The 14,197-nt window shown below is 40.5% G+C and overlaps 1 protein-coding gene across 2 annotated transcripts in view; it reads right to left on the bottom strand.

Moving 5' to 3' along the window:
• The window catches only part of LOC126187919 (nephrin-like), a 687,362-nt gene extending 675,585 nt beyond the window's left edge, over window positions 1-11,777 (bottom strand). For both annotated transcript variants that reach the window (XM_049929278.1, XM_049929279.1), the window contains exon 1: window positions 11,105-11,777. In XM_049929278.1, coding sequence (XP_049785235.1) covers window positions 11,105-11,219 — 115 coding nt within the window. In that variant the 5' untranslated portion in view covers window positions 11,220-11,777. The remainder of the gene's footprint in view (window positions 1-11,104) is intronic.
• Between the last annotated feature and the right edge of the window lie 2,420 nt (window positions 11,778-14,197).

Raw genomic sequence — 14,197 nt, 5'->3', positions numbered from 1 at the left:
AATCCGGGTCTATATATATCATTTGAAACGACAGAATACGTGATCTATAAAAGTATCTCACTAAGAATTTTAAAAATCAAGTACCGCAACATTAACAAGATAGAAACTTTTAATTTTGTTGTTGTGGTCTTCAGTCCTGAGACTGGTTTGATGCAGCTCCCCATGCTACTCTATCCTGTGCAGGCTTCTTCATCTCCCAGTACCTACTGCAACCTACATCCTTCTGAATCTGCTTGGTGTATTCATCTCTTGGTCTCCCTCTACGATTTTTACCCTCCACGCTGCCCTCCAATGCTAAATTTGTGATCCCTTAATGCCTCAGAACATGTCCTACCAATCTATCCCTTCTTCTAGTCAAGTTGTGCCACAAACTTCTCTTCTCCCCAATCCTATACTATACCTCCTCATCAGTTATGTCATCTACCCATCTAATCTTCAGCATTCTTCTGTAGCACCACATTTCGAAAGCTTCTATTCTCTTCCTGTCCAAACTATTTATCGTCCATGTTTCACTTCCATACATGGCTACACTCCATACAAATACTTTAAGAAACGACTTCCTGACACTTAAATATACACTCGATGTTAAGAAATTTCTCTTCTTCAGAAACGCTTTCCTTGCCATTGCCAGTCTACATTTTATATCTTCACCACTTCGACCATCATCAGTTATTTTGCTCCACAGATAGCAAAACTCCTTTACTACTTTAAGTGTCTCATTTCCTAATCTAATACCCTCAGCATCTCCCGACTTAATTCGACTACATTCCATTACCCTCGTTTTGCTTTTGTTGATGTTCATCTTATATCCTCCTTTCAAGACGCTATCCATTCCGTTCAACTGCTCTTCCAAGTCCTTTGCTGTCTCTGACAGAACTACAATGTCATCGGCGAACCTCAAGGTTTTTATTTCTTCTCCTTGGATTTTGATGCCTACTCCGAATTTTTATTTTGTTTCCTTCACTGCTTGCTCAATATACAGATTGAATAACATCGGGGAGAGGCTACAGCCCTGTCTCACTCCCTTCCCAACCACTGCTTCCCTTTCATGCCCCTCGACTCTTACAACTGCTATTTGGTTTCTGTACGAATTGTAAATAGCCTTTCGCTCCCTGTATTTTACCCCAGCCACCTTCAGAATCTGGGTGAAAATATAGACGTAAAAAGCAATTAAAGTACGAAACAATTAAAATCAGGATCGAAGGAATGAAAAGAGTAGGCCTATATATGAAAACGAGAAATCTAAAAAAAAATATTTTTCTGAAGGTGTTAAATAATGATTGTTGTAATTTAAATCTACTAAAAAACCCCCAAATGGGTTTAAAAGGAAACCATTTAAAAACTCATCAAAAACCAATAAAATCCAACTAAATTAAATTACTAAAATTTGATTAACATCCAAAGTATACATAGTTAGCCTTACACAAATGAAAAAGAGTCATTATATTTATCGACGGAAAATATTTATTGTCACAAGAATTAATCTTGTGTTTTCCCGTTTCTTGTAATGTAAGAAATACAGCAAAATAACTTTAACACTTCCAGAAAAAGAAAAAATTAACGTGAAGTAGAATCGAATGACTGTAAAGTACAATTTATTACTTTTTGAAAGCATGCAGAAAGGAATAGATCTGCACTAATATAGATCTGGACTAATTTCTAGGGTCTTTTCTCTCCTGAATTATTTCTTCATTTTGGACAAACAGGCCAGTGGGTGGAGGGGATTCTATCAATGTATGCAAGGCAAGAAAAGATGCACTAAGAACATAGTTGTAACAAAGGGTTAGTGTTCTGAATAAATGAATCATAGGGATCTAAACTGAACTACTCAACCGTCACTACGAAAATAAAAAATTCAAAAAGCTCATAAAAACCCAATATCGCGTGCTGGTTGTTTTCTTTTAAATACCCAGGTTGCTCTCAACCCTTTATAATGCAGTTGTGAAACCAGACTTCCGTTAAGAAATGGAAGTATTACTTTTATCCGGACTCAAAAGGGCGTTAGAATATTTGGAAATGATAGAGAGAACACTCCTGTGAAAAATAGTAGGAACACTCAAGAGAAACAGACGGCAATTTGGTTTTGAGACGAAATATTCAAATATGCTCATTCCACCATAAAATAATAGGACAGTATAATTATAACAGAATACTAGACTAAAATAATAGAAGCGATTAGGTAAAGACATGATACAATCATCTATGGATGTCTAGACGGAGAGATGGAAGACAGATTAACAAAGGAGATCGACACGTTTTCCCAAAACAAGAAAACAGGCAAAGAAAGTGTGTAGGGAGGCAAGACAAAGAATGACTTAGAAGAAATGCGGATCGAACAGAAGACCTCACTCAGGAAAGACAAACCGAGACTAGGATTGAAGACATTCAAAGGTTTTCAGGTAACTAAAACAGAAAAACCTGTTCTCTGATGGTCATATGAGTGGGAAAGGGCACATTCTGAGAACATGAAAGAGTTCTGGAGAAAGATGAATGATAAGAGAAATAAACATTTATACTGACTTGCTCCGTAGTTGGCCTGCAACGAATTTGAGGAAGTAGTATATGTAGGAGAAGTATGATATTGCAAAGTGCCGGTGACTGATGTGCTCGCTCTGCATAGCTTCTTCTCTTGGTGCTTCCAAGTTTGGAGTTTATCAATGAGTTTGCATCGTGCCTACGAAAAAGTTCATTAACAGAAGTAAATCAATAAAGTTTTTCGACAGTATAATTCATATATTCCCAAAAAATTTTAATTTATGTGGCGCCTAATAGAATGGTTGTATTTGTTCAGGAAATGTACGATAGTATTGCAGTAATTATAGAGATGAAATAGGAGTTGGTAGTCATTAGTGCGTAGGTTATGTATGATCTAGTATCTATATCTTACGTGACGTCTAGTTTTGTGCCTTAGTCTTTGGCCATAGGCGTATTTTTCTGTCACGTTTCATTTCCTGTTGTGTGGAGCATCATCGCGTTCGATCATCAAATTTTCAGACATGTACTGCAACATGGACGAATGTATTCAGTGTTTTACTTGTACAAATAGGCTAAACAGTGTAACCAAATCCCAGAATGCAGATGTCACCAGAGAAGTAAACAGAAGCCTGGAAAGACTGCAGTTCTAACGTTTTAATTTGGACCACAGCCTCAGTCCTTTGTGATCTCTCCTTGTAAGTCGAGCTGAATACTGAGCCACTTCGCTCTGAAATCGACAGCGTATAAATCTGAAATGAATAACTAAAGCTGAACGGATGAACAAAAAGAAAGGGGAACGTTAAAAATTAACTTATTTTTGTCGTGATATGTAATATCAAAAGGAAATGTTTAGAAAAAAAGAAAAGAAATGAGTAACATAGTCTGTTGTAAAGGAAAGCCATGTGGTCCTCTATTTCTTTTAAATGAAACACTTTGAATGTAAAGCGTCTTACAGTTTTGATTTTTCGTTTGTCGAGGTGGTCGACGCAGAACGAGGCATTTGGTTAGTCACTGTGGGCAGCTGTAGGCGAAAGAGCTGCTGAATGGTGGATGAGGTTTAAGTGCCTTTCGTCCCTTCTAGCTGATTGCCAATGTGCGTTCGATGTCCAATAAATTATGGTCCCAGTATCGCGAGTTGCAAGCCTTTGCCAATTACAGAATTACAGCGGTCGTCGTATTTTATTCGGAATCCAGTTCCAGTTCGCAGTCTCCAAACTCGTTTCATCACGACGTTCGAAAACCATTCGTTCATCTTGCAATCCGATGCTCACGTAGCTGTGCGTTTATTTTTGTAAGAGAGGATACAAATATTGCTTTCACAGTGAAGTGTTTGGTGTTCCTTCACTCTGCAAAGATGATATTCGTCGTGTTAATTTCAAGAGTTTACCATGAATTGGGCTCGAGATTTACTGAAAATACAAGAAACTTTCATAGCGATAAGGATTCAGGAAAACAATGGATTGTTAAATCACGAGTAACACTTGGTATTTAAAGAACTTGTAATATTATAGGGAGTAAATTGGATTACGTAATCATGTATTCAGTATTCGTGTAGCACTCTTAAGTAGGAGAATTAAGTCCTTGAGAAGGAAATTTACAAATTAGGGAGATTGATTATGTCTTCTGTTTCAATCTGGCCTTTATTAATGACATGTAAAAATTACGTCTTACTAAGCAGTCATACGATGGCGACGTATTCAGAGTTCCTGCAAATGGATTATTAGCTTGAACTGAAAACGGTTACTTCTGCCTGCAAGAGTAGACAAAATTTCAATATGGCGAACAAAGTGCGTATTGTAACTGTCGGGTGAAACACTTCCCATTTAAATTCTAACAAACATATTGATGGAACATTGAAAGAAAAAGATTTGTTAAGATTCTATTTTCAGTAACGTTGGAAAGGAATATCTGGATTTTAATGTAGTTGCCAAATTATCTCTCATTACTGTTGATTTTAAAACTCGACAAGTTTTTCAGTACAGACGTAACTCAATAATATTGCAAACCGATTTAAAAAGGTGTCTCGCCCTGGAAGCCGCTACACGTTGCCCTTGTGTCGACCTATACAGTATCCGTGTTGATCCACAACGTACGAAACGGTAACCACTGCCCCCCGTCAGTCCCATTCGGACAGAATTAGCTCAAAAATGACATGTACTAAGTTACTATCTGTGTCTAAAGTCATCTTGAACAGTCTCCACTCCCCCACCACCCACCCTCCTCTCACCGCGCAATGACACACACACAAACATACACACACACACACTCTGTATGAGTCAACACATTAATCTCTAATAAAGCGTAAAATTTGTTTTTACTAGGATACGAAGTGTGTAAGAATGATATATTAAACATAACATAATAAAATTATACTCTAATTTCACAAGCATGCACGACCAGAAATTGGTAAGCACTGAAATTTGTAATATAAAAACTGACAATTTATCATTAGTGTATAATGAAACATGCGTAGCAGGTAATATTTTCCTGACAACGATCCCCATGGGGTCCAGTGTAATATCAGCTGTCATATAACAACGACATAATGAAGACGAAGCCGAAACAATAAAAAAGCAACGAACGAAGCACAGCTGTTGTAAGACATAGGACTGCTTCATATTCGAGAGGAGGGTGATTCATATTCCCGTCAGGCCATCCAGCTGTAGGTATTTCGTGATTTCCGTAAGTCATAAACGGGGATTGTTCCTTTGAAACGGCAAATTTTTTTCAGAGGTAGCAAAGGAACTGATGACGAAGTTGCATAGTATTCATGCGTGCTCCAACACATGTTTATTTTTTGAGGAAAAATTTAAACATTTGATAGAAATAAAAGGAACAGCTATGTGAATATCAAGATCTCAGATGGTAAGCACTTAGTGAACAAAGAAAGTGGAAGCAATAGGCGGAGGGTGAATATATAGGCGAAAAAATTCAAGACACGATTATGGAAACAGAAGAGGAGGCAGATGAAGACGAGACAGAAGATATATTACTGCCAGAGGAGTCTGATAGAACACTGAAAGAATTAAGCTCAAATATGGCTCCATGAGTAGATGATATTCCATCAGAATTACAGAGGTGCTTCAGAGAGCGAATCATGACAACACTTTTCCACCTGGTATGTGAGATGTAGGAGACACGTAAAATGCCCTAAACCTTGAGAAGAATGTAATAAACACAATTTCAAAGAACGCAGGTGCCCACAGTTGCGAATGTTACCGACCCAACAGTTTCATAAATCAAGGTTCGAAACACCAACAAGAACTACTTACAGAAGAGTAGGAAGACTGTTAGAAGCCGACATCGGGTAAGATCAGTTTAATTTCCAGAGATACGTAAAAACACGTGAGAAAAAAATGACCATACGACTTCTCTTAGAACAGCAATATTTTAACATCTAACGTAAGTTTAAGTGTTAGCAAGTAGTTACCAAAAGTATTTATCTGAAGCTTAGTCTTGTACGAAAAGAAACTTGCACAAATTACAGTATAAAGACAAGTATAGAAACTTTTGGAATATGGTACTATAGTTCAGTGCTGAATATTAGATGAGTAGATCGGATAAGTGATGAAGGGGAACGACACCGTACTGGGGAAAAAATATGGCACAATGCGACTAAAAGAAGGGACCCACTGAGTGGACACATCCTGAGGCACTAAGGAACAAGCATTTCAGCATTTCAATTGTACATGGTAGTGAGTGTGGTGGGGGGGGGGGAGGAGGGAGGGAAGGGCGGAGGTAGAAATTGTAGAGGGAAACCAGCGACTGACTGCAATTAACAGGTTTAAGTGGATGTAGGTTGCAGTAGCTATGAAGAGATCATGATGCTAGCTTAGGATAGACCAGCCCAGAATGGTGCACCAAACTAGTCTTCGGCGCGAGATGGAATCAATTACAACGCATAAAATATAGATTTTTCTGCGGTGGTAAATAGATAAACGTCATGAAAACACGGAAACTGTCTGTCCATGTACAACATTTGATCATAAAACATTTACTGTCAACTATTTGAACAAATTACTACAAATAAGCAAAATATAATTAAATCTAAAGGCAGAAATAAAACTTTATCTAAACTTTTAACGACAGTATCAAATTTCACACTTATCTAGTTTACCATGAAGTTATTACTTTCATGAAGGGGCTGTCTGTAGGGATGGATACGAATTGGTTCTCTAAGTATCCAGCCACTGAAGTGAAAGAAATGAACTTTTCACTTTGTCTTTATTCTTGATTTATCCTGTGATCATTATAATGATGTTAAAATAGTTGGATGCACGACTAACATAGAAATGAGTATCAAGGCGTGCCACCAGCTGAAAATGTTCCTTGCAGAACTGCTACAGAAGTAAGGCTTACAACAGAGAGTCCTAATGCAGCTAGGTACACTGCCGTGAAAGTGACAACGATAGAGACTGTAAAATTGACATTTACATGGTATTCCCCATGAAGTCAACTGGTAAATGCACTACAATAACTGCAGCAACTATCAGCTTTTCGGTTCCTTGGTTTTAGTTTACGTTTCGCCGCATTAGTGCTAAGCAGACGATGAAACGCAAAAAAAAAGACTGCATTTAAAGCAAGTGTGATAATAAAACCTGGCGACGGGCAACGCTTCCCGTCGCTTAACCTACTCGTTAGCTTTTTTTGCGACTGGAAACGCTCGACTGTGTCATCAGCAAACCCTTCAGAGGTAATTAGATTTTCGTTAATGTCACAGAATATAATGAACTCTTTGTCTAATTAACAATAATAGCTTCAATTTTGCGTAAACTAATTACTATGGATAATCCATGTTCGGAACCGATATTGGGTTTTGAGCACGCTTGTTAAACGTTAATTCAGTTTCTAAACACGTGAATTTTTCAAAGCACTGAGGGTGCGTGTTTCCAAACAAAGTCGGTCAGCGGCATCCTCTGAAAATATGATCACGTCATCGCACTGGCAAAGCATGCAGTGTAATATAAGTCTTTCGGGTATACAACGGAATACGTCGTCAAGAATTTTTTTAGATCTGTAGTCCTGCAACGCGCTTATACAAATGCGACTCATTTGTAGGTGGGTAGGTAACAACGGTACTGTGAGGTGTACTTGCGTGTGTCGCTGACATACAGATAAACCATCACATCATGATAAATTATGTATTAACAAGCACTCTATATAAATGACATTATAAATAATAGAAAAATGTAAAACAATTTTTAATATTGTGAACAATCCTGCTTTTACTGAAGGAAAACTAAAGGAGACGAAAAAGTAGATGGTGACGTTGTTCAGAACAGTACCTGTGCTGTAACTTATTCAGATTGAACATGATTTCATTTTCGATGCTCATGATCTTTATCTCAGTGATTCCATCGATCGCAGTTCTTTCATTTCATCTATTGGATTATAAATTACACTAACACTGTAGGCTAGAAACACATTTCGTCTTAACCGGAATTCACGATTGACAACTAAACTCTTGTACGTATATATTCCTTAGGAGCCGGAGATTCCCTCGTAACATTTGGAGATAAGCGAATGTTCCCCGTTCCGAAAGGTTACCGGACTGCTGGATCAAAGTTCGAACTTTTCCGCCGTTTTGGTCAGTTCTCATATCAGATTGGCGTCAAATTCCCGTATTTCACTGTCAGAGTTCTCTGACCAGTCTTTCACCGCGCTATAGTACAGTAAATGTACCCCCAATACACCGTCAAAGATTTTATAAAACATCTTTTATTAAAGATATTTTCTTCAGTTCTCTCTTACAGCGTAATGCAGGCCTAAAGCATTGTCCACAGATTTCGGGAAAGGAAGGCGAGAAGCTGTGTCAGAATGGAACCTTGGGAGTGTCCATAAGGCATTCTGATATGGGACCTCAATGAACTCAATTGCACTGGCCTGATTCGTGGAGAAATGAACTTCATGTTCAGTGAACAATAGTTTCAGACGCATTCTCTTCCAAAGCAAGAGAATCAGCTATTACTTTCACATGACTTTCTACCCCTCCCCCTGCCCCTACCACGCCCACTCTTTTCCAAACAGGAATTTCCATTACGGACGAATCAACGCCGCTCTAAGGGATTCATTTCCGTATGATACCGTAAGAACAAGCATTTTTCGTCAAATACAACTTTTACAAAATTTAAAAAAATGTAACGAAAGAAAGAATCTAAAGGATCTACTTAAATAAATGTATGTAGATCAGTAGCGAATTTATTTCTAACATGCCTTACATATAATAACTATCACTGAGCAGCTGCTAGCTAGTATGTTTCTGTTTTGTGTTGCAGGGGCCTCGCGGTGACAGGAGGGGGAAGTAGAAGGGGAAAGGGGAGGGCGAGGATGGTGGGAGAGAGGGAATGGAGGCTAGGGGAGAAGGGATAGAATGCTCACTCGAAAGTGAAATCTTCCGGGTAACTGAGCATCCTGTACGTGCTATCGTTTGATAAACTGGAGACTGTGGTTTACGTGCTAATTGTCATTCCCAGATAAAAGTTGGAGATTACGAGTTCTGTTCAGTTGAAACTTGATTATGTGGTTAGAACATAACATTGATGATTATGACTTGACTTTTCAGCAAAAATCAAATATCATGCAGTTTCACCTGAAACGTCGTCGTTGTAAGTCACTACTGCGGATGAGGCTTGATTTTTGTAATTAAAGTTATTTGATTTAAAGTTGCGGGAATAACACCGAATCCTGAAAGCGGTAGGAAGGAACATCAAGACCAGTGAATCCAGATTTAGTCGTCCTCGTGGAACGTGGAACGGTTTTCGGTAGTTGAAAGGGGACCTGACCACCCGAGGGGCAAGCACTTGTCGCAGACCCAGACTCCCACAAAGGTGGTACGAAGGCAAATATTTAGGTAGGTTATACGGCCCAGGTGGCGCCGCCCGCTAGCGGCCAGACAGCGTACTCACACACACACACACACACACACACACACACACACACACACACACGCACACACGCAAGCTGTAAAGCCTCAGATGTCGCAGGCGCCGCTGTTAGATTGAACTCCAGTCCCTAATTAACGGTGTCCAGCCTGTGACAAATTTCGACCCGAAAGGAAAATGAGCTTTTTGGATCAAACAGAATGAGAGGGTCCTCTTTTAATTAGGACATTTCTCAAAGAGCTCGGAACCCCTTTTCATCTCTTCTCCTTTCTCGCAGCATCCTGTCACGGACATCGGTTGTGTTTACGTATCATTAGTGCATCGGTCTTTTAGTACCTAATGACGAACAAAACTGCACTTATTCACTTAATGGCTACGCACAAACGCGTATATATTTTTCAAGGAGAACAAGACTACGATATTTTTGCCAGTTTTGGTGTCTGTGGTATCTGGAAAACCATCGTCAACCTGTGACATTTATTGTACCTCTCTCTCTCTCTCTCTCTCTCTCTCTCTCTCTCTCCCCCTCTGCCCCCATCTCTCCCCCTCATACTCTTCCTCTTTCTCTCTCTCTCTCTAGATCGAAAACTAATATAGATCGAAAATGTTGTCAGTACACTATCATAGGCGGTTTTGTTGAAAAGTGATAATGTTTTATTTTTCCATAGATAGCACTAGTCACTGCCGTAGCTCAAAGGAATGATATAAAAAGTAATAACTCTTCAGTTGCATACTAAAAAATTAAAAATTAATGTCGGAAAAAGATGCTCATCGACACCAAACCTATCTAAATGACGAGCATTCGATGACGAGCGAGTACGTGACATGTGTTCAATATTTTCAGTCCGAGGATCGTTTTGGTCAAAGGACAACACTGCAGAAGCGAATACTGTCTGCCAGCGTCATTTATAATTAATTGCTGGTTACGCGTACCAGCAGATGACCTTTACAGAGTAATTCAGATTTCATTACATGGCCATGTTTCAGTATTTAATGGTTCGCAAAATCTAATGAAACCAGGACGCCAGTATGAAAGCAATCATTATTGCTGTCATCGTTATGGAGTCGCATTGAGGCAGCTGAACTGTAATAAAGTAGTGAACAGTTATACGGTAGTGGGCAGTATGCGTTATTACATGATGGATCGTCCAATGAATTCGTACTTTAATTTCGTTGAAGAAAATACTGGTATCCGACCGAAACTGAGGCTTATTAGAGAAATGGCATCTGGGGAGAACAAGTTCCACTTTTGTGTGAATGATATAAGTAATACTATTTTCGCATCCCAGTGGACACTGGAATGCTATATACGATTTGGCTAAAATCGTTGCCAAACGTGTCTGAATATGACAATATAATAAGGTCACATGTGAAAGGTTTCAGAAATAATATACAGCACGGACATGTACTCAGGAATGTGAGTCCCTATTAGTTTACGTCTTGCAGAAGTTGTTGGATAAATAACATCAAGACGTAGCACAATAAACAACAATAAAGGTTTGTCATAACTGATCGCATTACGTGTTGAAAGCTGTTCCAATCACTGGCAGTTAAGTATGTTTGTGTGTTGCAGTCTGGAAAGTTGTACAACCGCAAAGTACACGATGAAACATGATGTCTCTGAAGAAAAAGTTGTTATATTAATGGCAAACTGCAACCATCGGTTACCATAACAAGCAGTGGGCACGGAAATAGAGATTGCGAAGATGAAATCTGCAGCAACCTCGTGGTCGCTATGAATCACTCACCGGTCTCCTCCTCCGTAACCCTCGACGCAGCAGCACTGCAGCAAAACAGCAAACCGATGCTGAAGACCCACCGCCATCTCATTCTTGCGTGACGGTCGGTAGCTAACAACCTCATTTCGTATTTTTTAATCACCAGCAAAATCAGTCCAAATTTACGGCACTCATAGACAGCATATCATTTGTTTTTATTTTGAAATAACACAGCTATTTTGATAATTGTACGATAGGAAAGATTTACCCGAACATGATACGGATGAAAGTGTGTCATTTCATGCATTGCACACTAGGTCAAAGTCCATCAGTTGTTGGTGTCAAACGAAACGTGCGAAGCGATATTATTGTCTGTATTCAGATACTGTTATCTATGTAAGTGATCGTAGGATTGAGATGGAAATGTAGGGAACGTTTTTCTTTGGGTATGATGCACATCACGTTGTCAATCACCATGTGTATTTGAGAGGAAAGTGTTCCTGATTTTCGTGACAACCTGTCATTATCGGTCAGAGCACTGCTGCCGGTTCCACAGTTTCCGCCCTGGGGCTCACACATATTGTACCAGTGTCTGGGTGTGTTGCGGGACTGCAGTTGCTCCCTCTCTGTCTATTGCACAGCGGCGTCGCACCAACGAATCCACTCGAGGCGTGCACCTCTCGGCGCGGAGGCGATGCGGTTACTGGCGGGGCTCGCCGGATTCGGTAGCTCGGACGCGCCGCCACTGCACGAGTGCTGACGAGTGCTGCCGATCTGGCCCGAACGAGTGCCGCCCGAGGCGGCTTTCGGGGCTACCGAGAGGTCCCGAAGAAACTGGCGTGGTGTGTTCGCCTCTTTCCTTCTCTGCACTCTGTCCGTGATCCTTGGAGACGACGCATTCTAGCTGCCGCCAGGACAGGTACACATTCGGGGGCCTTGTCTGGTGACACGTAGCTCGTAGAAAAGTGACCAGCAGATGAGATAACGCCTGCAGGGAACAACTCTATACATTTCTCTCTACCAGAAAGAAAGAAAACGCGTAATTCTACCACAACTATCTTAAAATGGTAATACAGCAGTTGCAAGAGCTTTCGTTACCTCATACCTACGTTGTAGCAAATACAGCAAAGTAATCGTGGCTCTCCGCAGCGTACCAGCGAGAAAAAGAACCCAACAGGTGGCACAGTAGTTAAATACCGAGCGGGCTGGCTCAGAGGTCAGCGTGCATGACGCACTTTCGGGAGGGTGACGGTTCAAATAGATTAGCCTTCGAGATTTAGATTTTCTGTGCTTTCTCTAGCTCACTCCAGGCCAATGTCTGGATGGTTTCTTAGATGAGGACACGGGCGATTTCCTTCCCCACCACTTCGTAATCCCAGCTTGCTCTCTGTATCCAATCTCCTCGCTGTCGATGGAACGGTGAATTAACATCTCTCTTTCAATTTTCTATAGCTCAATTAGTCAGGTAGTAAAACTCTACCCTTGAATCTCAATGTAGACAAGTGTAATGTGCTGCGAATACACAGAAAGATAGATCCTTTATCATTTAGCTACAAAATAGCAGGTCAGCAACTGGAAGCAGTTAATACCATAAATTATCTGGGAGTACGCATTAGGAGTGATTTAAAATGTAATGATCATATAATGTTGATCGTCGGTAAAGCAGATGCCAGACTGAGATTCATTGGAAGAATCCTAAGAAAATGCAATCCGAAAACAAAGGAAGTAGGTTACAGTACGCTTGTTCGCCCACTGCTTGAATACTGCTCAGCAGTGTGGGATTCGTACCAGATAGGGTTGATAGAAGATATAGAGAAGATCCAACGGAGAGCAGCGCGCTTCGTTACAGGATCATTTAGTAATCGCGAAAGCGTTACGGAGATGATAGATAAACTCCAGTGGAAGACTCTGCAGGAGAGACGCTCAGTAGCTCGGTACGAGCTTTTGTCAAAGTTTCGAGAACATACCTTCACCGAAGAGTCAAGCAGTATATTGCTACCTCCTACGTATATCTCGCGAAGAGACCATGAGGATAAAATCAGAGAGATTAGAGCCCACACAGAGGCATACCGACAATCATTCTTTCCACGAACAATACGAGACTGGAATAGAAGGGAGAACCGATAGAGGTACTCAAGGTACCCTCCGCCACACACCGTCAGGTGGCTTGCGGAGTATGGATGTAGATGTAGATATCGTGTGACCTTGCAAAAATTACTACTTGCCCTGTCCTGTTCAGTCGTACTAACAATCATAATTAAATAATTATCCTCGGGCCCTTGCTTAGTCATTGTCATTATGGCTAGGCTACGAAAAGAAGGTAAGGACTATCTGAGATTACAAATCTAGGTAAAGTGGTCTCTTTTTTGCGGTCACAGTGTTCTGACTCGTTTAATGTGGATCGCCACGAAACCCTTTGCATCTCAGGATAACAATTGCGCCAAACGTTCTCAATTATTCACCTGGGTGTATTCCACTCTCTGTTTTCCCCTACAGTTTGTACCCTTTAAAGCTCCCTCTACTACCACAGAAGTTATTCTGCAAAGGCCAAACAGTTTCCGCAAAATCCTGTCCCCTCTTCTTGTGAGTGTTTTGAAAATTTTCGTCACCGCTCTATATTGCAGAGAATCTCCTCATTCCTTGCATTTTCAGCCCACCTAATATTCAACAACATTGAAAACCACTGCATCGGAACCCTTCAGTTCTCCTCTTAATCACCCCCATACAATGCTGTGGTCTCAGGCTCCAATCTCATAAATTTCGTACTGAAAATAAGGCCAATGTTTGATACTAAGAGGCTTCTTTTGGAGAGGAGTACCCTCTTTGTCTACACTAGTCTGCTTTGCTTCGTTGGTCATGTAATATTTTTCTTTCAAGGCAGCAGAGTTCCTTCACTTCGTTTACTTTATTTCTCTTCTCGGACGGGCCAACTAAGGACGACAGGCCAGTTTCATCTCCTTGCTCGTTTCTCCATTCTTTTCTTCGTCTGTTAAACGTGATTCTTCTTCGGTCTGCAGACTACTTCTTACTAGTTTTTCACTCTTCCTCTGCGTTGTGAACTGCGGTATAGGCCGCACTTTCAAATACGTGCGCAGCAAGTTACGTCGCCGCGTTTCCTACAGC

The sequence above is a fragment of the Schistocerca cancellata genome, chromosome 5 (genome assembly GCF_023864275.1).
Source record: "Schistocerca cancellata isolate TAMUIC-IGC-003103 chromosome 5, iqSchCanc2.1, whole genome shotgun sequence".
Taxonomy (NCBI): Eukaryota; Metazoa; Arthropoda; class Insecta; order Orthoptera; family Acrididae; genus Schistocerca; species Schistocerca cancellata.
Note: the sequence above shows the minus strand (reverse complement) of the source record. Positions and strands in the feature narration are given on the sequence as shown.